The following is a 26,074-nucleotide window of genomic DNA, read 5'->3' on the forward strand; positions in this document are numbered from 1 at the left end:
AGATAACTTAAAACTCTTCTTTAGCACCTTTACAACTCCTTGCACATACATATCCACAGCAAATTCCTGCAAGAATAAACATGGCAGCACTGCAAATGGATTAAAAATAAGGGGAAACCAACAGTATCAAACAAATTCCAGAAAATGTAGCAAGCATAGAAGAGCTTAGAGGTGAGTGTGTGTGTGTGTGTGTGTGGGTTGAAAGGGGGTGGGTGATGTGGGGGTGGGGGTAGGTGTGTGTGTGTGTGTGTGTGGGTGTGTGTTTGTGTGTGTGTGTGTGGGTTTGTGTGTGTGTGTGTGTGTGTGTGTGTGTGTGTGTGTGTGTGTGGTGGGTGGATGGTTTGAAAATACTCAACGTACCTCAGCAACATAGGTGATCTCGTACTCAAAGACCACGGTGGGGGGCTGGCGAGTCAGACAGCGTTGAGGTGGATTCTGGGATGACGTCTGGATAAGGTCCTGGGTGATGTCCTTGCCTGCAACCAAACGCTCCTCCGTTACTCACAAAATCAGAGGAAGTATGATTCCTAACAATTCAGGAGTACAGTGGAACCTCCCTTTTAAGACTTAAAAAAATCTGACAAAGTCAGGTCTTCAAGAGGAGGGAGTCTTAAAATGGAGGTATAGATTTACACAGGTTATGAACAGAAAATCTGAAAAGGAAGGTCTGACAATGGAGGAAGTCTTAAATTTGGAGGGCTCTTAAATTTGGAGGGCTCTTAAATTTGGAGGGCTCTTAAATTTGGAGGGCTCTTAAAAGAGGAGTTCTATTGTTTTTACCAAGGTGGTTCAATGATTGTAATGATTAAACTGCTCCAACCTAGCTAAAACATCCATTCCTTTGGAGCTTCAGGCAGGAATAAAGGCAAAGGCAGAAACAATTTGAGGGCCTCCATTGTCAATGATATCCCCCGAAAGCAGCGTGTGGCTGCCTGAATGGCGGGGTAAAAACGGTCATGCACATAAAAATCCACTCGTGCAAAAACATGAGTGAACGTGGGAGCTTCAGCCCTTGAACGAAGAAGAAGAAGAAAAGTCAGTGATATAAATAAGTTACCTGGCGAGCGTGAGCGTCTTCTTCTGGGTGCATTTGCGCAGCTCTGGCTGGGTGCATTGGTACCACACAGTTCTCTGCTTTCAGTGCACATGCACCACACCTGCCCCACTGTAGCGTTCTCAGCAGCTACAGCACAGTATCCTGTGTACAGTGAGTCTTTGTCTTCCACTCTGCACGTAAAACACAATGTTGTCAGCACTTTGCAGGGCTATAGTCTTACCTGTCCATAACGAGCACACAAGGGACCAATCAAAACGGGACCTTACAAACAGGTAGTCGTTAATTGAATTACATAACAAAGAACTTTGTCCGGGGTTATCATTTGAGGTGGTTGTAATAGGCAGTTGGTGGTTATCAAGAGGTGGGTAGGGTGGAAGAGTGGGGGGTGTGCTGGGGTTGAGGACTTGGGAGGATGGTGGGAGTGAGAGAGGCAGTGGGATGGGTGTGTGTGTGTGTGTGTGTGTGTGTGTGTGTGTGTGTGTGTGTGTGTGTGTGTGTGTGTGTGTGTGTGTGTGTGTGTGTGTGTGTGTAAGTGTGTTCATTATTGACCAACCTCCAGTGTTTGTTGAAGGCATCCAACTCCATGTTGACGTCGTTGTCCCTTTCGCCGTCCATTGATCCGCACAGACCTTCCGTCATACCCCGGTCTCTCGGCGAGCCGCGCATGTACACATTCAAGTATTTACCCTTCAGTATGCCGGTTTCCACAGTCACATAGCCTCCCGTGGGCAGCAATACCTGTTCATAAAAATCATCATCATCATCATCATCATCATGATCATCATCATCATCATCATCATCATCATCATATAATGAATATTTTTAATTGCTCCTTCCCATTAAAGTTCACAGCTGACAACACACACACACATAATGTAGAATGTTCATTCTTTCAGACAGAGAAAAGAAGGCATCACACAGATCTTCATCAGAAAAAGACCAACCTGTACTGTGTAATGATTAATCTGCAGGAAAATACTAACTAATTAAGACTACGTTCAGAGAAGAAACAAAGCAGCAGCCAACACAACAGCTTTGTTCAAATCTTGGAAGGAGGACACAGATGTGGGAGACAATGAAAGAGCTGGTCCTATAACACTAAAAAAAATGGACACAGATGAGCTTTCCTGACTCTCAGTCGACGGTCCCCAATAGAAGTACAGCCTGAAGAAGGGTTTCTGCCTCTTCTGCCCTCCCTGACAGCTGTCCCAGTCAGGAGACTCATGATGATGGTGAAGATGATGATGATGATGATGATGATGATGCACCTGCTGCATACACATTCTACCTTAGGCACAAGCCGTTCAGGATAGGTATTCCAGGGCAGCCATATTATGTGAATGCATCGGGTGGATGATGACTACAATGATGACGACGACGACGACGACTCCGCGGCCGCTGCTGCTGCTGTTAACTACAATGATGATGACGTTAATGATATTCATCATGATGACTACGACGATGATGATGATACTGATAAGGCAATTCCTCTGCAGAGTAAATGGCTACACAAACCCTACCCTGAATTTCTTGCCACCTCGCAGTCTCAGGACGCTGGTGCCAGGTGTCAGTTCTCCGTTGATGTACATGGAGACGGTGATGGGTCGATTCGCAGTGGTTTCGCCTCGACCAGCTCCACACTTGTCAAAAACTATCACATCGTCGTCGGATTTGACGGCCACAGCGCACACACAGGATGCAGCTTTTGTGATCTCGTTGCACCGTCGGAAGAACGTACGCACCTATACACAAACAGAATTATCGTTTCGAAATCATTCATGAAAAATTTGGATCATTGTTGATTCATTTAACATGTTTTCACATCCTGACCATTCAGCACACTTACTCTATGCAAACTTTAGATTTCAAATTTACTCTCTCAGTTAACATTTTCCAGACATAGAATTGAGTTGAAAGTTCTCACCTCATAGGGATCAGTTTTATGTTTGTAAAACACAAACTCTCCTTCTAAGAAATTGTTGTAGCGCCTGAAACAAACCAAATGCAAATTTATAGCACACTCTGACATAGTTGAATTTTGTTCCGTCTTGAACCAAAACACACATCAGAATATTTTGCAAAAGAATATTTTGCAAATACTGTCACAACAAAAATACAACAAAGTGTATGTACATGATATTTCTTATGCACAGACTTTTCTCTGACAGACAAGTAAAATGCCCTGCAGTTACAGGGGAGAGCGCAGATACGTTCTTTTGACTTTTGAATGAACCAAAAGAATTACTTACTTTTTGTCAAATGTCTTCAAGTGTGGGTCACCAAAGACACCACATTCTGACGTCTTGTCTCTGTCTTCAATCTCCACCTGATGAGACAAAAACAAACAATTCATTTCATGCACTTACAGCAGAATACTATCAGCAAGCATTTTGTAAGTCGCAGGGGCAAAGGCGACCACGGTGCAAGGGAAGCTCTATGGCAGTTTGGACGACCTACAGCGCACGGCAACATTTGCGCGGAGAACCGGCGTTTCCATCTGAGTGATCGACAAGAAGAAGAAGAAGAAGAAGAAGTAAGTCGCATCACCAGCACAATTGCCAAGATGCAGTAAATGTTTACTTTTCATCAGACACTTCAGGTTAAATAAAATCCTGACAAAACTGAATTTTGCAAACTCTAAGAACATTTCAATGTGCAGAGCACAGTATGAAAAAAAGTAATACGTAACTCAAACTCTTTGGCAGTCTCACAGCCGAGGGATTAAAGGAGAAAAAACCCTGAACCAAGGCACAAGGAAAACAACTTCCTTTTTATTTGGTTTAATCATGTTTACAAAGCCATGGAATTTATTACAGTATATAGGAAAGGAGCACAACAAGATAACTTATAAATGTGCTCTTACAATGATAAAGTGGCTTTTCATTTCTTGTTTTTTTGGGTTGTTTTTTAACTGTAGCATTATACTGAAAACAAAAGAAAAACGCCACTGCACTCACATGAATATGAGCAACGGAAACCACAGAGACAGTCTGCGTGTTGACGATCCACTGCGCAGTCACACGCAGCGTGCGTTCCTGGGTTCCATCCTTCAGCCCGTCCAGCGCAGCCCGCACGGCCACCTTGGCTCCCGACCTCCAGTTGTTGTCCATCAGCAGTGACCCGCAGAACGCCGCCTGCTGGTCTTCCCCGGCCCAGCCAATCACGGCCTGGGCCACGTCTCTGCCGTCGGCACAGCGGATGTCCCTGTCTGGCGTCAAGAAGACTGTTGAGATCTTCCAGCTACAGGAGTCGGCAGGGCTGCTGCACAAGAGTCGTGGCGGTAGTGTGGACGTGATGGTCAGGTGGTGTGAGTCTTCCCCTTCCGTCAGTACCAGCCTGTCTTCTTTCACCTGTAGCAGACACACATACAGGTGAATAGATATGCTTCTTCTTCTTCTGCACATCCATTTTCAAGGACAAAAACATAACAATAAGGACTGGGTATAGAGCAACTCTGTCGCTGCACTTCATTCTCCATGGATAGCAAACCCGAATCTTCTTAAGGAAAATAACTACACACAAACAAGTATGCATGCACGTATGCCTGCACACACACACACACACACCACACACACACACACACACACACACACACAAACACACACACAGGCAAAGAGACAGCATAAACATTATGTGTACCAGCCACACAGAATCAATGCCCTTTTCTTTCTTCCCCACTGAAGTGCTAATAATTCAGTCATTTGTTGTACAGTTGTATATGAATAATTCTGACATGTTACAATGCACTAGGATGCTCACTGTGATCTGTGCGATGATGATTTTACTGCGTCGTACAGCTCCAGTGGTTTGTTGGCAATTACTCTGGTAGCAGGCCGACACACCACATGAGATCTGCCCACAAACATGCATTTTAAAATTGATGTAAACATGAACAGGAAAGTTTTGGGTTTGTTCACTTCTTTTTAACAAGAAATATTTTTCCCAAAATATGAAGTAACTAAGTCGTTCAGCTATTCAAAAGAGGGCGGAAAAAAAATTCAAAACACTACCACTGAAATCTTTCACAAAAAGAAAGATATTGAATAAGCTCCACAGAGACCTTTCTCAAATAAGGCAACATTCTCAAAATTGTGTGATATATGCAACTTGACCACAAGATAGCAAAACCCTCCTCTCTCAATTGCACATGTTGTATGCATTAACCCCTTCACTGCCACAGTGGTAGTAACTTATCCGAACGGTCTATGGGAAAGAACTGTGTTTAGAACCCCTACAAGTCCTTGGACAGTGGTTACCTCCCATTTAGTTTTCAGAAATGTCCTGAAATGTTGTTGACACAAATCCCACGTATGAGATACGGTTATGGGCGTACGATAAACAGAAAATGACCACGTATTACATACGGGGTGGGCAGTGAAGGGGTTAAGAGCACTTACTTCCCTTGGTTTCTCAGACCCTGGTAAAATAATTTCCACCACAAACCAGAAATTTAAAAAGTTGCAACCTAGGGAGTCATTGTAAGACAAGGTGAAATCAGATATTTAAATCAGAAATTTTAAAAAAAGTTACGAAAAAAGCAACCTACGGAGTCATTGTAAGACAGGGTGGAGAGCTGATCTTCCCGCAGAATGCTGACGGACACATTCTGATTCAGCATCTCGTCCACGATGATGCCCTGGTTGAGGAACCAGGTGACGTGATACTGAAGGTCCACGCCGTCCAGGAGGTCAAAGGAGCACTGCAGGGTGATGTTGCTGTCACCTATCACTCTCACTTCTGGCGCTTTTTCAAAGTCAGATGCAACTGCACATGGAAAAAGACGGTAAACTAAGATTATTTCCCAAATCTATAGTTTTAATAAGCATACTTACCATGCCTGAGATTTTGTTCTAAAACGAATTTCAATAAGCATACTTACCATAACTTACACATTACACATTACTACTACCCCCTCCCCCTCTACAACTACACACGCACACTCACAGACAGACAGACAGACAGACAGGCAGACAGACAGATGCACACACATCCTCTCTCTGTGTCTCTGTCGGCTTACCAATGGCAATTGCAAGTTGCTCCAGGGTATCCACAGGACAGTAAGCAATCTCAAATCCTTCCACCTCCATGGGCGTGAACCTGTCCTTGTTGATGGTCGTACCGATCAGGAACATGGCTGTTCTCTGGATGTTCTGACGCGTACGTTTGATGAATTCCTGTGTGGAAACTTCAAGCTTGTCGTTGAAGAAGAGAACCAGGCCGGTCTTCACGCTCCAGGAGAACTTGATGTTGACGAAGACGTTGAGCTGGAAGTCGGTGGTGAAGACGGTCCATTCCCTGGTGAGGGTGCTGACTCGCAGGTAGAGGCGCCCACCGCTATACCACATGGCCAGACCGTACGATGTCGCTACGTCGCCACCACTGGTGAATATCACTGAGCCTTCACGCAGCTAAAAGACACAGCAAAATCATTGAATGCTAATACATTAATTACTGCATAATAAAAATTAAATTCTACGCGCATTGTGTAAAATTATTGTAACGAAAACATCGCATTACAGGTACATCCTAGTGAAGTTCAACATGTAAACAAAAACAAAACAAACTTTTTAACGTTCTGTCAAATGGATGCAATCAAGAAAATTCACAGTGCACAAACATCTCAGCAAATTTCAACATGTTAATATAAACAAAACAAAGCTTTCAAGATGAGATTGCAACTGACTAACATGCACTTGACACTTCAAATCACCAAGAGTTTACAGAGCATCCAAACACATCAAAGAAGCCATCTAAAAACTTTGATTTTGTGTGTGTTTGTGTTAGTTGCTTATATTGATTTTTTTTAATGCTGTTCAATCAATCAATCAATATGAGGCTTATATCGCGCGTATTCCGTGGGTACAGTTCTAAGCGCAGGGATTTTATTATTTTTTTTAATGCAATTTATATCGCGCACATATTCAAGGTGCAGGGATTTATTTATGCCGTGTGAGATGGAATTTTTTTACACAATACATCACGCATTCACATCGGCCAGCAGATCGCAGCCATTTCGGCGCATATCCTACTTTTCACGGCCTATTATTCCAAGTCACACGGGTATTTTGGTGGACATTTTTATCTATGCCTATACAATTTTGCCAGGAAAGACCCTTTTGTCAATCGTGGGATCTTTAACGTGCACACCCCAATGTAGTGTACACGAAGGGACCTCGGTTTTTCGTCTCATCCGAAAGACTAGCACTTGAACCCACCACCTAGGTTAGGAAAGGGGGGAAAAAATTGCTAACGCCCTGACCCAGGGTCGAACTCGCAACCTCTCGCTTCCGAGCGCAAGTGCGTTACCACTCGGCCACCCAGTCCACATTGTGTGTTGTGTGTTTATTGTCAGCTTCTATGCAATTTCTTATTTTGAGATAATAAAGCATTATTGCATTGTATTGTATTGTACTGTATTGTAACATACCTCTGTGACCTTGAGCTTGAAGGTCACAGTGAGACCCAGGTCACAGCGTTCGAGATCCCAGAGACAGCCATCAGCGTTTCCGAGGTCCATGTACTGATCCACTCCGTTCAGCAGCAGAGCCAGACCCCCCAGGGGACCCGGCACTAGGCTGGGGCCGCCCACCACCGTGAAGTTGAAGGTCAGCGTCTGCAGTAAGGTGCCGATGATCTTCACGAAGGTCAGTCGCTGAATGACGATGTCAGTGGCTGAAACATACATACAGTGAATTTCAAGTTTAACTCTTAACGTCCTGTAAGGTTTTTTGCATGTCCCAGTGCAAATCCTATAAGGATTTGGGAAAAAGAGACAAAATTTGGGCGTGTTCAATAAAAAAATCATATTTTTATTGTTTATGGATGGATTTACTTGATATTTTTTTTTACCATAGATCACTCTGTCCACTATCATCATCACCACCATCGAAGTCATTCTCCACATTTCTTACCTCAAACCCGTGAAAAGACGTGTCACTATCACTATCACTCGTCTCCATGTTGAATTTTGAAAGCTAACACAAAAAATCCGAACAAAATCCGTCCACAAAAATCGAAATCACATTCAAAAGTCCTGAGAAAAAACGACCGGCAGCCATGCCATGTGCATCGAAGGACTAAAGCTGTTTTCCAATGCAGGAGAGCATCGGAAGGCTGGTAACTCTTGTTTAATGACACTAGCAGAGAACGCGCGGTACCGCGCGGTTCAGGATTATTGACGTCAAGCGGAACCGCGCGGTACAGGACGTTAAGAGTTAAACAATGTTATTTGAAAAAATACAGGTAATAATAGGCAGACAATCAACTGGATAAATGGAGCACAACAAGCTATGCTTATATACATGCTCTTAAGAAACAGTACAAGATCAGATTTGGCGAATGAATATATAATGCATGTCAATAGGATAGTGGGATTTGTGTAAAGGAACAAAAGTCATTTTGAAGAAGACAGAGATGCCCAGGATAATTATTTCTACACTGAATAAAATAAATCTGATATAGCCAAGCTCGACACATCAATAGAAGGAATTTGTTACAAATCATGGGGTCCAGTCTAATTACTATCTCATTGACTATTAACATCACCATCATTATCACCAGCAACCAGACTATCATTTTTGTTACATCTTGATTACAAAAATATATCAGGAAAAACAGTACAAGAAAATAATGGAGACATCTTCTTCTTCTTCTTCTGCGTTCAGTGTTTATGGCCGTCATATCCTGTGGTCGGTCTGTTCAAAACTTAGGGGACAAATAAAGTAAGAAAACTGATTTACCTGTAACAATGGTCCAGGTTCCTGGAGTGTCCACCCGACAAACTTGGCTGGCGTTGCGTGGGTTGACATCTCCATCCTCGTAGCACATACCGTCAATCTCACAGATGTCAGACTGAAATCAAACACAGTACATCAAAATCAGAGATGTCTTTTCTTTTCCTGTACACACCCCCACACCAAATGATACCAACACACCTTGTTGGTGCACAAGAAAAAAACAGTCGATTTGTTCAGTATATTTGAATGTGAGAACCTTGCTTTTGTGAATTTGATTTGATTTTTTTTTTTTTTTTTTTTTGGGGGGGGGTGTCTGTGCTGTAGGTTCCTCTGTACAGACACTTCATTATGTTAAATCAATGAGTTTGTTGCACATGGTAGGAAAATGGATGCCTTTTCAGTCATATAACTAGTTTAATAAATGCTCTCATCACAAAGATCTGCACTTAAACATATCTGCCTAGTTTTTTTCTGACAGGTAGTATAGAACATTTACAAAAGAGAGGTGACAACTAAATCTTTAGAATTGTTCAACATCTCTCACCCTTCGAGTGCAGGCGGTGGTGTTGCACTTTTCACAGAGTGAGCTGTAGAGGATCCGACGGAGTCGCTGAGTGCTGGTGGTGACACCGTCGTTACTGACACGCAGGTAGAAGCTGTCTGACGATGGCAGCGAGCAGTGGATCTCCTGAGAGCTGACGTACGTAGCGTTCACTTCAAACTGCTCACTGCTCTCTGTGAAGGCTGTGCTGGTTTTCTGTAACAGTCGCAGAATTTTAGTGGTTTAAGGCCGTTTTTAATTGTGCCCCAAGTCGACTTCATGAAGACCTTGCAAAGTCTTTTTAGCGAAAACTCAGTACCAAAGCTTTGTGCTGTGAGGTTCCTGAAGTAGACTTCGACAAATTAATATCATGCTTTATAGCTTTGGGAAAAGAAAGCAAAAAAAGAGTAAAAGCAAAAAAGCTTCACCCTTACTGCAAACCTTAAAAAAGAACATTCCAACACACAAATGCTATGTATTGAAGACTCTGTGTAACATTTTAAGGCAGATAACACTGTAAGCTTGTTAACTCCACCATCCGTTCATGTCTTCTCCTTCTTCTGCGTCTCTGGGCTGCGTCTCCCACATAAACCAGTGGGCTTTTGTGTGTATGGTGTTTTTTTTCTCTTTCCTGTAATACCACAAATAAACATACATACATGCATACAAACAAAACACTGCCTCACCGTGATCTTAGTCAAGTGGCAGGTGAGGTTGACGTAGTTGACAAAGTTGTTGCCATAGACGACGAGAGACAGACAGTCGGTCAGCGTGGTGTCACACAGCTCTCCTCCCCTGAGTGAAGTCAGGCTGGGCGGCTCCACACTTGACAGCGAGCAGTCCACACCTGTCATGTTGCTGAAGCAGTAGCACACACCTGTGGACATAGACATAACAAACAATTTACACCTGTCCTGTTGCTGAAGCAGTAGCACACACCTGTGGACATAGACATAACAAACAATTTACACCTGTCCTGTTGCCGAAGCAGTAGCACACACCTGTTGACATAGACATAACAAGCAATTTACACCTGATGCAGTAGCACACACCTGTGGACATAGACAAAGCAGGAAATGTACACCTGTCAACACACACATAGCAAGCAATTTACACCTGTCCTGTTGCTGAAGCAGTAGCACACACCTGTGGATACAGAAAGCAAGTGTGATTTAAATCATAGTACAGGTAAAATAACCTGAATATAAACAGGTATTGGTTTGGTTTTTTCAGCAACAACCACCCAAATGGTCAATGCTGACTGTTGCAGATGAAGTTTCAGTGCGCATACCCCTTGTGCACATACTAACGAAAATCACTGAACATTGAAACAATGCTCAAAAAACTATGCACGGAGAAGGCCGAGACAACCAGATGCTTGGTATTAAGTCAATTTGCCTGGTTTCGTATGACGTCATATAGCATGCTTTCATACGCAGCATTCAATTTGCCTGGTTTCCTATGATGTCATATAGCATGCTTTCATACGTGGCATTCCATTTGCTGCGGATAGCGTTTTTGCAAATGGTGACTGCCGGGAATCTGTAAATGCTGAGAGAACAAGGATCATGTTTGAGAAGGGAGTCAACGACTGAAAGTTGCATATTATGGTAACTATCTTCATTTCAACACTGCATACAATGAATGTTTTATTGGGAAAGGAGAGTTTGCTGACCCAGTGCAAACATTGGAAAAATCATCTGCTGCAGGGTTTAAATTTGTAGCCTGTCCAAGAATTGGATTTTACCCAGAATGTACTTCATGTACCGTAAAAAAGAATTTGTTGCAAAATGTATAGACTTTTGATAGTCACAGAAGCAAACCTGATTGCAGATTGGGTATGCTTGTGCTTCAACCACGGCAATGAAACCGGAACCACATGTAAGTCTGTAAATATAAACCCAATTGCACAACTTCCCTATCAATAGGGTCTGTTGTTGTAAATATAAACCCTATTGCACAACTTCCGTAGGGACTGATCGCCAAAAATCAGAAATAGGTCTGCGTGAGATTATCCAATCCCAAATCCCAAATTCGAAAATTTTTAATTAAATTTTGATTTAATATAATATACTTACCCAATTCTTATGAATGCATTGACTTTAGTCCCACATGCTAGATGTCGAAAAACCTCTCAAATTACCTGCCCTTAGTAGGGTGGTAACCAAGCTAAAAGCGACGCCATAGCCGTTGCTATGGCCTGACCTTGCTCGGTTACCCATAACACCCTGCGCACCACGTGAGCGCTAGCATCCGTAATGTTCATTCGAGACTATTAGTCAAACAAACCCCCAAGGACATAATCCAGCGGGGACGGATGGGAGGGTATTAACTATAAGAATTGGGTAAGTATATTATATTAAATCAAAATTTAATTAAAAATTTTCGATTTAATCACATATTCTTACTCCAATTCTTATGAATGCAGATTCCTCCTAAAGGCGGAGGGAACTTACTTATGTCCTTGCAAGCACCTGCCCTGCAGCCACCAAAGCCGGCAAAGCACTGGAGCCATCCAGTCGCGTGCAAGAGATGTCACGAAGGTAGAAGCTGATGAAGACATCGTCTGACTTCCAGTAAGCTGTCTGCAAGACATCGCTTAATCGCCCTGAACGTAAGACGGCCACAGAGGACGCCCAGGCTCTGGCCTCATGTACTCGAGCTGATGTCATAGGAAGGACTGAACGCCCCCCCTCTCCTGAGAGAGCCACCACTCATAAGCTCGTCTAATGAGGGTCGCCACCCATCTTGTAAGGGTCAATTTCGATATGTCCCTGTCATATTTCGTGTTCAATGAAATGAACAAAAGTTTTTGGCTTTTGGCCCTAACCAACTGAGTGCGAGCCAAGTAAGACTTCAAGGCCCTAACTGGACAGTTAGCTAAGTCCGGATCGTGCGAAGCTAGGATAGTCCCAAGCGGGGGGACTCGGACCACGGGCGGGGATTGGCCTGGCTTTTGATTTTTCGCGAGAAAACCAGGCCGGAAATGAAGCGACATTGAACCATCGCGCTCGAACGCGATGTCTTCCGACAAACCCGACAAGGCATGTATCTCACTGCCTCGCCGAGCAGTAGCCAGAAGAAGCAGAAAAACCGTCTTGCGTGTTAAATCAGTCAGGCTAGCAGCCTGCAAAGGCTCAAACGCCGCAGACCGCAAAAATTCTAAAACCAAAAATAAGTCCCATGCCGGGACAGAGGTCCGTCTCTGCGCTTCCTGGAGAGCGGCCCCTTTGATCACACTAGCAATCACTCCGTTAACGTTAATCAATCTGCCTATCTGCCTCAGAGTAGCAGATATAGCAGAACGTCGGACTCTCAAAGCAGAGGCCGAACTGCCCTGAGCAGACAAAAAAGAAAGATGATTTGCCACCTGTAACGAGCGCGGGGCCACGGCATTGACCCCCGTCTCCCTACACCACTTGGCCCAGGCGGCCCAATGGCAAGCATACACAGACGCAGTCGAGGACCTATGCGCCTTAAAAACCAAATCCAGCGTAGAGTCTGAAGCGCCAGATTTCCGCAGTTCCGACCTCACAGTCTCCAAACGTGTAGGCGCAGGGCCTGCGGGTCTCTGTGCGGAATGCCTGTTCTTGGCTGAACGAGCTCTCCCCGCACCAGATTTAGAGGGATCGGAACCCCTTTTGCCAGCAACAGCAGATCTGGAAACCACTGCTGGGAAGGCCACCAGGGGGCTACCAGCAGCAGGAGCTCCGGACGATCCAGCTCGGCCTTCCTCACCACTCTGCTGAGTAGAGGAAAGGGAGGATATGCGTAGGCCTGAAGGCCGCTCCACGAGATCTCCAACGCATTGCTTGCCCAGGCTTCCGTGTCCGGAAAGGGGGACACGAAAATGGGAAGTCTCTTTGAAAATCTCGTTGCAAATAGATCGATCATGGGCTTCTCCACCTGTGCCCACAGGCGTTGGAGCGCCCCGTGAGTGATCGTCCATTCGGTGTGCAACACCTGAGAGGACCTGCTGAGCGCATCCGCCAGAGCGTTGAGCTTGCCCGGCAGGAACTCTGCTGAAATCATGATCCGATGCGAGTGGCACCACACCAGAACCTCGCATGCCCTGTCTGACAGGGAAAACGACCGAGCTCCTCCCTGCTTGTTGATGTAGGCAGCGACAGTGGTATTGTCCGTGTGCAACCGGACATGTCTGCCGCCCACCAGAGGGAGAAACGCAAGCAAACCGAGGGAAACAGCCTCCAACTCCAGGCGATTGATATGCCAAAGACGCTGGGCCTGAGTCCAAAGACCGGAGGCCGCCTGGCCCCCGATGTGGGCCCCCCACCCAGCCATAGACGCATCCGTGAACAGATCTATGTCCGGAGGGGGCAGAGAGATGGGGACCCCCTGAGAGATCCAGTCTAGATCCAGCCACCGAGCCGTCGCGTGACTGAACCATCCCTGCGTGGAGACGATTTTGTCCCAATCTTGCGAAGCCGGCTCCCAGAGAGAGCTGAGCGCAGCCTGGAAAGGCCTCTTGTACACCCTCCCTAAGGGAACCAGAGTTGCCATAGATTCCATTTGGCCCAGAATCGAGGTAAGGACCCTCACCGAAGCCTGCTGGCTGCCAGCCACGGCCGAAATGAGAGCATGAAGCTTCTGAATCCTCTCCTGCGTAGGCCGGACCGTCCAAGCGACAGTGTCGAACGCCATACCGAGGTAAACAAACCTCTGCGAGGGAGTCAATTCCGACTTCGCTTGGTTCACAGAGAACCCCAGGCTCAGAGCCCGGTTCAACACTACCTGAGTGTTCAAGAGGCACACTGATTGACTCTGACTCAGAATCAACCAGTCGTCGAGGTACGTCCGTAGACGAATACCTCTTTGCCTGATCAGCGCGGCCAACTGTCTGATCACCAAAGTGAAAACCCACGGGGCCAGGGACAGCCCGAAGGGCAGAGCCCTGAATTGAAAGATCCGATGACCCCAGCGGAACCGGAGCCACTTTCTGTCCACTTGATACATAAGGATATGAAAGTAGGCGTCCGTCAAATCCACCGAAGTCACCCAATCTCCCCGGCGCAGGGCCTCCCTGACCGAAGCTGGCGTTTCCATACGAAACTTGATCTTCCGCAGAAACTTGTTCAAGACCGAAAGATCGAGAACAGGCCTCCAGCGGCCCGACGCCTTGGGCACAACAAACAGGCGTCCGTAAAACCCCGGCGAGGAGTGATCCACAATCTCCTCTATAGCCTCTTTGGCCAAAAGAGACCTGATCTCTGTCTCTATGGCCGCTCTGGCCTCTAGGCTGGCCGGAAAACGAAAGGGAGGAGGAACCCTGGTCAAGGGAGCCTTTTCCCCCTCCCACAACAGGCGGAATCCCGATCGCACCACCCGCAAAATCCATTGGCTGTGCACTAACGCCTGCCACATGGAAATGGCCCTGGTGGGGCCCCCCGCCACCACAAAAGTGGGGGGAACAGGGGTGATGTGATCGGGAGAGCCTCATTGGGGGGAGGGCTTTCGAGCCCCCCCCCTCCCCTTCCCGAACGAGGGTTTCTTAGGATAAGGAGCACCCTTGGCTGGTGCGCCCTTATCTCCCTGTTCCTTAGGACGAGAGGCGTTGTGCTGCTTCTTGTTCCAGGCAGGCTTAGAAGAAGACTGAGATTTCTTTGGGGTTTTAAACGAAATCCCAACGAGATGTCTGTCTTTAGCCTCCTGAACTTCCCGCTGCCTTGCATCCAGGGCTACTCTACCCAGGAGAGAGCCCTCAACGAAAGGCGAGGAACGAAGCGAGTCCACAGTAGACTGCTGGGAAAAACCTGCTTGAGAAAGCAGCAGATCACGCCGTGAAAAGACAGCATGAGCATACAGCCTCGCTGAAATGCTCATCCTCTCAGAATTCACCATCCCCAAAGCAGCAAGCAGTACGGAGATGTCACTGGCTGAGGCGTCTTCCCTGAGTCTAAACGGCTCCAAAGAGCCAGCCACAGCTCGAGTAAGAGCTCGGAGCAAAGACTCTGCCATAGAAGCCAATTCAAGATCAAGACGCCCAATCTCCTCCAGAGAAGAGAGAGAAGCGTCCGAGAACGAGACCCCCTCCTTAGCAGAAGGTTGCTTTGGCAACAAGGCAAGCAACTCCGGCGGAATTGGCAAAGTTGCTCTCGGCAAAGCAAAAGTCTGAACAAAGTTCCTTGACTTCACATTCCAGTCCAGCTTTTTCTGCACTAACGGCGAAAAAGAAGTGGCCTGCGCGTTTGACGCTAGCCATGGATCGGCTGAAGCAGGCGCTGAATCATGAGCATGCAACAAAGGGAAAGGAGTTGGAGACAGACCGCTGCCCTGAGGTGCCGGTCGCGCCAAAAGTTGCGACATGTGATACGCCACGGCAGGAGATTCCACAAACCGAAACGATTGTGAACTCTCCTGCGAAGGCCGAAAATCATTCGCAGCAGACGGTGGAAAAGAGACACCCTGTCCTGAATCCACCACCCCCTCCGGAAAGTAACGAGCTGCCACACAAGCCGCTCTTCTCATGGCTTGCCTAAACCCAAAAGGCAAGGCCACACACTCCTCATCTTCCACAGAAGAATCCGAATCCCCAGCCTCTACAGTATCACTGTACACAGGAGGGGAGACAGGAGCAACAAAAGCGTGACCCGATCCCGCTTGCCACCCCCCGTCCCCCCCCTGCCCCACTGGGGTAGAAGGGTAGACAGTAGGCACAGAGGCCCGCCAAGCAGGTGGGGGGAGGGGGCCACCCAACAAAGCCGCGCCAGGCCCATTGTCGGTAGACCGCTGACCGGGCGCTTGGCCCCAACTGTCCAAACCAGTATGGCCAGTTTGAGCCGCCCCGCCCGCTGCATGCGGTGGGAGTTGGCTCGTAGCTGCAGCAAGTGAACCCTGCGAGGGGTAAGACTGAGTGAGAGGCGAGACCGTGAAAGGCCGCCCGTACCCGTCAACCTGCTGTAGTCCCGTTGCCCCACCACCCCACCACCCCTGCTGGGGAGAGGGGCGGCTGCTCGCAATGGACGATACCGGTACTGGCTGAGACGCCAGTCCAATAGCGGACACCCGATCATGCCCTGCGGGCGAGAAAGAGTGAGCCGCTACACCAGCCCCCACCCAGTCCCGCCCAGTGGGTGGGAAAGAGTGAGAAGCTGACACAGCCCCCTGCCCCCAGTGGGACAAGGTGGGACCAAGCCCAGGCTGTGACTTACCATGCCCCCTCTCTCCCTCTCCCACAAGGGGAGAGAGCTGACTTCCCACTGCAGTGTTGCTAAAAGCAAGCTGAGCGGGAAGAGAAAGAGAGGAAGCAGACCCCCTCTCCTTACGGAGAGAGTGTTCGAGCGCAACCGCCGCACTACCAGAGGCAGAGAGGGAAGGCCCGAACTGGTCAGGTGCACCAAGCAAGTGCGCAGAAGAAATGGCCGCCCGGCCACCCCCCCCATCCGCCGGAGACGGCGGAGTCGACGACGACGACGACCGCAGTCGGGCCAGGGAGGAAGGATCCCCTACCGCCGGAGGCAGAGGAGGGACCCCAGAGCGAGACGCAAACTGTTGAGCAATAAAATCAAACAATTCGGACTTCAACGAGCCCAGGGCTGAAGGCCCTGGCTCCTCCCCCCTAACAGGGGACGCGAGCTGTGAACGAACGGAACCCGTCCTCGGAGGGATAGGAACATCAAACGAAGTGCTATTTGCCGGATCTTCTACCCGCATAACAGGCAAATCGACGTTCTTGGCTTTACCCTTAGCTTTAGCTTTCTTAACTGGGCTAAGAACCTTGTCGCCTTCCAGTCCCGCACTCAGTTTAGCTTTGTTGTCGGCCATTTTAAGACCGGCGAAAAACAGTCACCCAGAACAAAATTATCTGCGTGCGTGTTCAAAACAAAGCTATCAACATTTACATTCCAAACGTAAAAAGGAAAGATCTCACCCAAAAGGTAGACGGACAGGTAGACCCCCAAGAACCGGCTAGTCCCACGGACGAGCAGGCATGTGAAGGCCAAAAGTGAGAGCGAAATTCGGACACGTCCACCGTGTGTTGTCGAAAGTCGAGAATGAACATTACGGATGCTAGCGCTCACGTGGTGCGCAGGGTGTTATGGGTAACCGAGCAAGGTCAGGCCATAGCAACGGCTATGGCGTCGCTTTTAGCTTGGTTACCACCCTACTAAGGGCAGGTAATTTGAGAGGTTTTTCGACATCTAGCATGTGGGACTAAAGTCAATGCATTCATAAGAATTGGAGTAAGAATATGTGATTAAATCTCCCCAAAGTGACTATCAGAATAGCAATATACTCACCTCAAATTAAATAAACTCCTGAAGGTAGCCCTACATTGCCTTTGTAAGACAATTACCATCATTCTGGTAAGGGTAAGTAGTCAAAGGTGTAAATGACAGTGATACCTGTATTTAATAGGGAAAATATGTCTAACGGAACAATAATCAACTGCCTGTTTTGATTTAAAATGTCAATACTCTAAAATAAAAAATAAAATAAAACACCAGTAATATCTAGTTAACACAAACACTGACCACGGACACAGACACCCACACAGACACCCACCCACACGCACACACACACACACCCAACAACACACACACACACAGACACCCAACAACACACACACACACACACACACACACACACACACACACACACACACTCACACACAAACACATGCACAAGAAAAGTCAACTTACCCTGTACACATTTTCCATTGTTGGTGCAGTCGTTAGGGCAGACGGTGTTGACCACCGGGGGCAGGACGGGAACACCGGTGGTGTCCAGTGTCCAGTAGGTGATGTCAAACTCCACAGTGACCAGACACTGCTGCTTGATGTTCTCCACCGCCACCATCGCCCAGCTGTCATCTCCAGTCATCTGTTGACAGCACCAGTGGCCAAACATTGTTAAACTGTACAGTGATCTGATCAAATACACTGGAACTCCCCTTTTAAGCCTCAACAAATCTGGAAAAATCTGGTCTTACCATTGAGGGAGTCTTAAAATGAGGTAAATCTACAGACGTTATGAACAGACGATCTGAAAAGTAAAAGTCATAAGAAGGGGGAAGTCTTAAATAGGTCAGAAACAAAATTCAGCAATAGTAAAGACAAACTGATGTCCTCTCCTGCCAGCTAATACCCATAGCCAACAAAATCAAGTGGATGTGGAAAGACTTTTTGAGTTTTGTTTTTTTATATTTGGCCCATTCTTTTTCTGGGAGGTGCAGTGTGGGGAAGACGGTTCCTTTCCATGAAAAATCACAGATCTGAGGAGAGTTCTCCAGACATTTAAAAAATGTTGTTTTAAAGTTTTAAGCACAATGAAAAACCATGATATTTCATTAACACTGTTTCTTAAGTTCTCATTGGGAACAAAGCTTCATGGAAATGAAAGAAGATGAGGTGCCTTACCATGTAGTCCCTGACACAGAAGTCTGTGTAGACGTCTATCTGTGCCCCCAGCAAACCAGCACAGTCAGTGTAGGAGGCTGAGGCATTGATCTGAGTCTCACAGTACTGCTGGGCAACCTCCACCGTGATGCCCATGTCCACTGGCTGCACACGTCAGTGAAAACCAAATTATTATGCTGATTGTAAATTTTAGTTTGCTCAAGTCAAAATAAAAAATGAGAGAGAGAGAGGGAGATATAGAGACAGACAAAGAGAAAGAGACAGAGAGAGAGAGAGAGAGAAAGAGAGAGAGAGAGAGACAAAGAGAAAGAGAGAGAGAGACAAAGAGAAAGAGAGAGAGAGACAAAGAGAAAGAGAGAGAGAGAGAGAGACATAGACAAAGAGAGAGATGAAAGTGTCAACTTACAACGTGCACGTATGTGATGTTGTACTCAAACACAACACGTGGTTCAGTGGATCGACACTTGAGCGGTGAAGCAGGAGAGGCCTGGATCAGAGTGTCGGTGATGTCACCTCCTGTGAAAAAACAAACATTGGGTGGTTAGAACAACGAATCACTGTTCCTAGAGATAAACATGTCACGCATCAATAAACAAATCATTTCTGAGACCTGATACACACCATGTACAACTATCAAGGTGAACAATTTTCTTTACCTTGTTCTTCTTACAAGCTGACAATCATATCGGTTTATAACTTGTTCCTCAGATGTGCTGACATAATACTGTAAAAAGGATCATAAAACATGGAGAAGTATAAAAAGACTCATTTGTTATCCTCGCAGCAAATGACACCGGCTCACCTTTGTTGAGGGTTGCAGTCTGTGTGTTGAGGTCGTCTCGCTCCCGGCTGGTGATGCGACTGCCGCTCCCACTGCCACGGTGATGTCTGTGTGACTTGTTGGAAGCCTTGCTCCGCTTGCTGTTGCCACAACTCTTCTTGCTTTGGTTGCAGGCGTCCTCCACCTCCTGCCGCTGGGCCGTGTCCGTCTTGCCGCACTGGAAGACGTCGCGACTCTGGCCGCACACACCCACGCTGCCGTAGGCACAGTCACAGAACACCGTGGAGTCCGAGTCGGTGGCCTGGCAGTACCCGTCAAACAGCGAGTCCTCTTCTGGAACTCTGCACACAGACAGGTTGCACAATCAATGCAATGGAACCCGCCATTTAACATTTCAAAAAACTACCAGAAAACCAGGTCTTAAACTTACAGATGTTATGAAGAGGGAGTTGGGGTTCTCAAAATGGGGGGAGGGAGGGAGGGTTGAAAGGGGATCCCTCTCTGCATGATTATGTAGCTTAAGCTCTGTTTAGTAAGCTTTCTGTATAATTGCTTACTTAAGAACTTAAGATGGATTCTGTCACTGATAATACATTTAGGAGTAAGCCAACTACTACACTAATGAAGGGACCATTGATCTGAAATCTGCTGATGCTGAGCAAGAATAGGTAAAAGAGATCCCATAACAATCTTCGGTCGTAGGGGGGCGAGATGTTAAGACATCTCAACTACTCTCGGTTCAGCTTTATGAGGGCAGTGCCCACTCCTCTACCTCGCTGCCTCTGCCTTACCTGGCCCTAAATAAGGTGCAGGTACCCATTTCCAGCTGACTGGATGGAAAAACACTCAGAAAAATCATGTAACTGTACTCGCCCCGTGTTGGTATCGCACCCTTGACCTCCAGCATAAGACGCAAGCGCAAAAATATACAAGAAAACAATAGTATGTACCTCCACGAAAGGCTGAATGCATTGGCGAAGGTCTTGGTCTTTTGCACAAGTGTGCCGTCAGCAGTGGTAAGATCGTTGTCTCTGTTCTTGTCAAATGAGCCGCAGAGACCTGGAACAAACACACAATCATCAATCACGGTCCACATGATAGAAAAGATCCTTTAGCATGCGGTACGTGCCTTCTTGAGCTTCACAGACAATCACAAATATAAAATTTCAAAAATAAATTTTGATTTAATTAATATACTTACCAACTCACATAGAAAGCATTAACTTCAGTTAAAGTGCTAGGACACTGAACTACGCTTCACCCCAAAGGGGAAGCAACCCCCTAAAAAAGAACGGCCTTGACCTCTAACCCAAGCTATACAAGAGTCGAGGTCATACCGTCACGTGACCTATCACGCGTGACTCAACCGCCGCCATGTTGAAACCTCACTCCCACTGAAGTGATCTGTTCATTTTTAGGGAAACCCTAAGCAATAACTTCGTTTTGTGATAAGACATTGAAGCACTCTTGCATGGCAACATGGGGAAATAACTCTGAAACAAAAACCGTATGCCATATAAGGCATGGTCCTTAGAGGTTATTTCCACTACCGGTGTACTGCGCCTGCGCAGGATGTATACCGGTGAAACTCATCCCGTATTAAAACATATACCCCCTTCAAAAAATTTGCGGGGCAGGCTGGGAGGGAATTCAATATGTGAGTTGGTAAGTATATTAATTAAATCAAAATTTATTTTTGAAATTTTATATTAAATTACATATTCTTACGCAACTCACATAGAAAGCAGATTGCTAATTTAGGTGGTGGGCAAATGAACTCACAGTTAACATCTTGCAAGTATCTGGCCTGTAGCTACAATAGCTGGCAAACCGAAATTTCTGTTCTGCCGAGCACCAGATACGTCCCCAGGAAAACATAAAAAGACATCTTCTGCAGAAGATGTCTAGTAGATGTGTGCTAAAATAGCGGGTACTTAAAATACCCCGCCGATAGAAACTCATGACTACGTCCCTGAACGTTCAATGAGCTGCATTCATGACTTATGTAAGTCTCTCAGACTTGAGAACAGGTAAAGAAGAGGCCTACACTCTGACCTCTTGAGCCCGTGCTGCCTGAAAAGGGAGGACTGACTGCCCCCCCCCCCTTTTTCTTGCCACCACTGTAGGCATGCCTAAACAATGTGGCAGTCCATTTAGCTAAGGTTGACTTCACTAAATCATTGCCTCTAGAAGAGGCTAATTTTGTCAAGGATTAAACAATCCGAACTCAAAAACTCCAAAACTAGGAGCAAGTCCCAAGTCGGGACTGGAGATAAATCAGATTTGCTTTCAGCCAACCAAAGGGAGGTTCCCTTTAATCACGCTGGCTACAAAGAACCCAAGTGAAAATATTTTGCGACCTAGCTGTGTCAGTGCAACTGAAATCACATAAAGTCTTAATTCAGAGACGTGGGAGAAAAATCGGAAAGCCAGGATAGGTGGTTCGCCACCCGCATTGAACGGAGAGAAGTGGAGTTCTTTCCGTTAATATACGCCATTAGTTCCAAGCCAGTCAAAGTGACACAAAACGAAGACGCTGAACCCCTATGGAATCTCTAGACCAAATCCAGAGTTGGGGCAGAAGCCCCTGAGCGTCTCAATGATTCCCTTACAGTAGACACCCGTGTGGCTCGAGTGTAAAAACGGCGCCCTCTTGCCAGCCCAAAGGACTGGCAACCAAGATTGAATGGGCCCATAATGTGCGACCAACAGGCCGCTCAAAGTAAAATCGAGAGTATTATCCGGGAACAGGGAGACGAACATTTAGCAGAAGGTGATAGTACCGAGAGGCAAAACTTCTATCAGCGGCTTCTCCAAATTCACCAGAAGGAGTAGAAGCGCGTAGTGAGATAGGGTCCAATCCGAGTGGACATTCTTGGCCGACTGACTAGAGTCTGCCAATAAATACATAGAGCCTCTCAGAAAGGTACTTCACCGCTAAAAAGATCTCGTGGTGGTAAAAAACCACATCAAAACCTCGCATGCTCGCTGTGGCAGTGATAAGGGGCGAGATGCCACCCCCTGCTTATTGAGATAAAAGACCACTGTGGTGTTGTCTGATTGAATCAACACATGTTCTCCCCTGACAAGAGGAAAGAAATCCGCAAGAGACAGAACTGCTTCGCTGGTGGAGAGAGAACCAACGGGAACGCCCTGCATGAGCAGTGGTGTGAGAATCCAAAGATTGGTTGTGTCTGTGAACCAGTCAAGAAAAGACACTAACATGTTCCAGCTCTTCATTTGATTGCTTAGAAAACGAAACCAGAGCCCTGAAGATCTGAATTAAATATATGCACGATCTATATAAGTGACCCAACAGGAAGGGCCCCAGTGCCTCCCTCAATAAAGTGGAAGTTCTAATCGCCCCTCCAGCCGCTGTGGGAAAACACAGAGGCAGAGAGAAGAGTGGAGCCGAACGCTAAGACTCCAGTTGACAAGTGCCAAGAGTATGCATGAAAGCATGCTATTGTTTGCCCACTGAACCCTACCGCTAAATCGCCTCGAGGAGATAAAGTGGTTGGCGGGTATTTGGCAACGTGCCATGCCGAGAAGAAGATAAAAAACCAAAGCTGAGAACGGCCAGCTTAGCGCTTTTCTCTGATAAGAGAAGCCGAGGCCTGCCGTGGGCTTTTCCTTTTGCTGTGAGATTCTCTCTGTTAGAGAAGAGTCCGTGTGCAAATAAGAGGATTCGCAAAGAAGACCCTCGAGCAAGGAAGAGATTTAAGTCTCACCGACAGAACAATACTGTCGGCCGAGGCCTTTTCCCAGACGAACAGCAAAGCTAAACCCTTTGTATATGTGTCCCGACAGAACACAAAGGCATCCCGTGAGTACGAAACCGCACAAGGGAAAGAACGAATCAAAGTCTTGTACCAAGACGCGGATAATAGAAAGAAGAGCGGCCACAATCTTCCACAGCCAGGAGATCATTGTTCTTGAAAACAGACAGTTTCTCCTTGCTATGAACGTTAAGATGTATGATCGACAAGTCCGGTGCAACCGGAAGCGGTTCCGTAGTACGAAGAAAAGAATAAACTAAGTTCTTAGGCTTGGTGTAACCTAGGACTACGGATATCGCTCAGCGAGTGAAGCGTTACTTGCGCGGGTGACGCAAGCGAAAGCAACGCCGCATCGCTGCCCACAAAGGAAGTGGTGGAAAAGGAGAATCATATGAGAAAACTTCCCCAAGTTAAAATTCTAGAGCCAGACAAGAAAGCGTCCCTGCGTGTGTAAACCGCAAGTGCGTACAACCGTGCCACGACTGACATTTGTTCGGCTGAAACCTTAGCCAAAGAGGCCAGGAGTATGGGGACGTCTTTCACGCTAGAGTCGTTTCGAAATACGAAAGGATCCGACGACACCGCGATCGACCGCGAAAGAGATCGAAGAAGTGTCTCTGAAAGAGACGCAAGTTCCAACGAGTATCTTCCCGTCTCATCCAAACCAAGTAATGCGCCTTCAGAGTAAGCACAATGTTTGTCCAAACGATAGACATCCTCTCTGAGATTAGCCGACTCCGGAGTGACCGGAAGCGGTGCACTCGGCAAAGCGTAAGTCTCAATAAGACTGTGATGACGACGGGAGAGAGCAAACTTGCGTGAATGAAACGAAGTGCTCGACTTCCGTAACTGGTCTGAGGCAAGCCATGGCTGAGCAGCATCAGGAGCCTGACCGTGTGCAGCCAGTAAAGGCACAGTATCCACAGGCAAGCTATTCTCAGAACCCGAAGTTCTAGCCAGCACCCTGGAAAGTTCGTAAGCAACAGAAGGAGACTCGCTAAAACGATATCCCTGAACTTCCATTAAAGCAGGGCGGAAATCACCCACCACTGAGGGTGGTGGTGCCGCAGAGCTTGTCATAGCTGTCACCCCTTCAGCGAAGTACTTGGCAGACACCTGAGCTGCAGTAACCATAGCTGGTTTAAGTCTGAGTGACAACTTGACATCAACTTCCTCCTCAGAAACTGAGTGAGAATCGTCGAACTCCGAATCTGCTGTGGCCGGACCGTGAAAGTCACTGTGACTAGCTGCGTCACTAAAACGATCCACCACAGGCGAGGCTGATTGCAAAACGGAAGGACCGTGCAAAGCCTGCCCGAAAGCAGCTTCCTGCCCAGAGGGAGGAAGTTGAGACTTGTTTACATTCACCGGAGACATACCAGTCTGCCTGTGAGTACAACTGTCTCGTTGTCCGGTGTCGACCCCCCGTGAGTTCCGCTTGCTAAGAGCGATAGCCTCTGGGAAAGTCGAACTTTCACCCCCCGGCCGTGGCGGGGGGGCTACTAGTTCCGGCCCAACTTGTTGTCCGGTGTCGACCCCCCGAGTTCCGCTTGCTAAGAGCGATAGCCTCCGGGGAGTCGTACTTTCACCCCCCGGCCGTGGCGGGGGGGCTACTAGTTCCGGCCCAACTTGTTGTCCGGTGTCGACCCCCCGAGTTCCGCTTGCTAAGAGCGATAGCCTCCGGGGAGTCGTACTTTCACCCCCCGGCCGTGGCGGGGGGGCTACTAGTTCCGGCCCAACTTGAACACTTTCACCAGAGAACCTGGCTACCGGTGAACTTGACTAACCTGTAGAGCGTGAAAGCTCCTCGTATGAAGTAAACACACTCCTCTGCGTGCACGTCAGCCGAAGTGACTGTGCATGAAGGCGGAACCTCGATGCGTGACAACAAGCCGCGTCGCCCACTCCCGCCGGGAGCGAGCACAAAATCGACGAATGGCAACATGTTATACATTTGGGTCGAAAACATCTCAAAAAAGGGAAGAAAAACCATCTTTAACACAAGTATTCTTTCCCACTGTGTTTGCCTTGGCTGAAGTAACCTAAATTTAACCTGCTTCAGCACCGGCATGATTGGACTCATAGAGTCCGAAAATTAACGGACATTCTTTCTTTCTTCTTTATATGGTGTTTAAATCCATATGTACTCGATGACTATACACGCTAATTGCTTTACCCACAGCTGGAGACATGCTAAATTAAGTTCCCTGCAAGATATTGTGGTCTAGGGCCTCTTAAAAGTTGAGATATTTGAATTCTTATTTTGATCTAGATCGTCCTATTTATCTAGATTTGCCAACAGAGGTAGCGTTGACGCAAGGGAAATCCTCCGCGTCTTTGTTGACATCCTCACCTTACAGAGGCTAGAACAAGCTGTAATACATGTATATGGTCCGCGCATGGCGACATATCGTCATTACATGGTCTTATGGTGCGTTTGACATCGATTATGGGCAAACTACACTTTGTAAACACGGGAGCGCGTACATATGCCTTTAACGTCGTTTTCAACCATTCAAGGTTATTTAACAGACGTAGTAGTAAGAGAAGCTGGGTCAAGAACAGAAATGGTAGTGCCTTTGCCTTTCTCTTTATGCGAAACTTAATAGTAGAAACCTCAGCAGCTACTGACTAGTCTGTGGTTTCTATTTCTCCTTGTCAGCCATTGCTGACAAAAAAACCAGTCTGAGTTATGATATTGATAAACAACAACCAGACCGAACAACGGAGAAAGAAACAAACGCAAGCAAAAGCAAACAAATTAGAACGAGCTCACCCAAACTTGTGCATGAGAAGCAGGGAC

The 26,074-nt window shown here is 47.0% G+C and overlaps 1 protein-coding gene across 2 annotated transcripts in view; it reads right to left on the minus strand.

The window, feature by feature from the left end:
* The window catches only part of LOC138981980 (uncharacterized), a 275,745-nt gene that overhangs the window by 42,800 nt on the left and 206,871 nt on the right, over positions 1-26,074 (minus strand). For both annotated transcript variants that reach the window (XM_070355180.1, XM_070355179.1), the window contains exons 141-159: positions 20,443-20,551; positions 19,514-19,833; positions 19,118-19,227; positions 18,712-18,855; positions 17,995-18,175; positions 10,021-10,211; positions 9,338-9,550; positions 8,797-8,908; positions 7,485-7,729; positions 6,075-6,465; positions 5,604-5,821; positions 4,817-4,909; positions 4,015-4,407; positions 3,307-3,383; positions 2,982-3,045; positions 2,578-2,799; positions 1,611-1,795; positions 1,058-1,227; positions 361-476 (exon numbers count right to left, since the gene is read on the minus strand). In XM_070355180.1, coding sequence (XP_070211281.1) covers positions 361-476; positions 1,058-1,227; positions 1,611-1,795; positions 2,578-2,799; positions 2,982-3,045; positions 3,307-3,383; positions 4,015-4,407; positions 4,817-4,909; positions 5,604-5,821; positions 6,075-6,465; positions 7,485-7,729; positions 8,797-8,908; positions 9,338-9,550; positions 10,021-10,211; positions 17,995-18,175; positions 18,712-18,855; positions 19,118-19,227; positions 19,514-19,833; positions 20,443-20,551 — 3,554 coding nt within the window. The remainder of the gene's footprint in view (positions 1-360; positions 477-1,057; positions 1,228-1,610; positions 1,796-2,577; positions 2,800-2,981; positions 3,046-3,306; positions 3,384-4,014; positions 4,408-4,816; positions 4,910-5,603; positions 5,822-6,074; positions 6,466-7,484; positions 7,730-8,796; positions 8,909-9,337; positions 9,551-10,020; positions 10,212-17,994; positions 18,176-18,711; positions 18,856-19,117; positions 19,228-19,513; positions 19,834-20,442; positions 20,552-26,074) is intronic.

Source organism: Littorina saxatilis, linkage group LG12 (assembly GCF_037325665.1).
Source record: "Littorina saxatilis isolate snail1 linkage group LG12, US_GU_Lsax_2.0, whole genome shotgun sequence".
Taxonomy (NCBI): Eukaryota; Metazoa; Mollusca; class Gastropoda; order Littorinimorpha; family Littorinidae; genus Littorina; species Littorina saxatilis.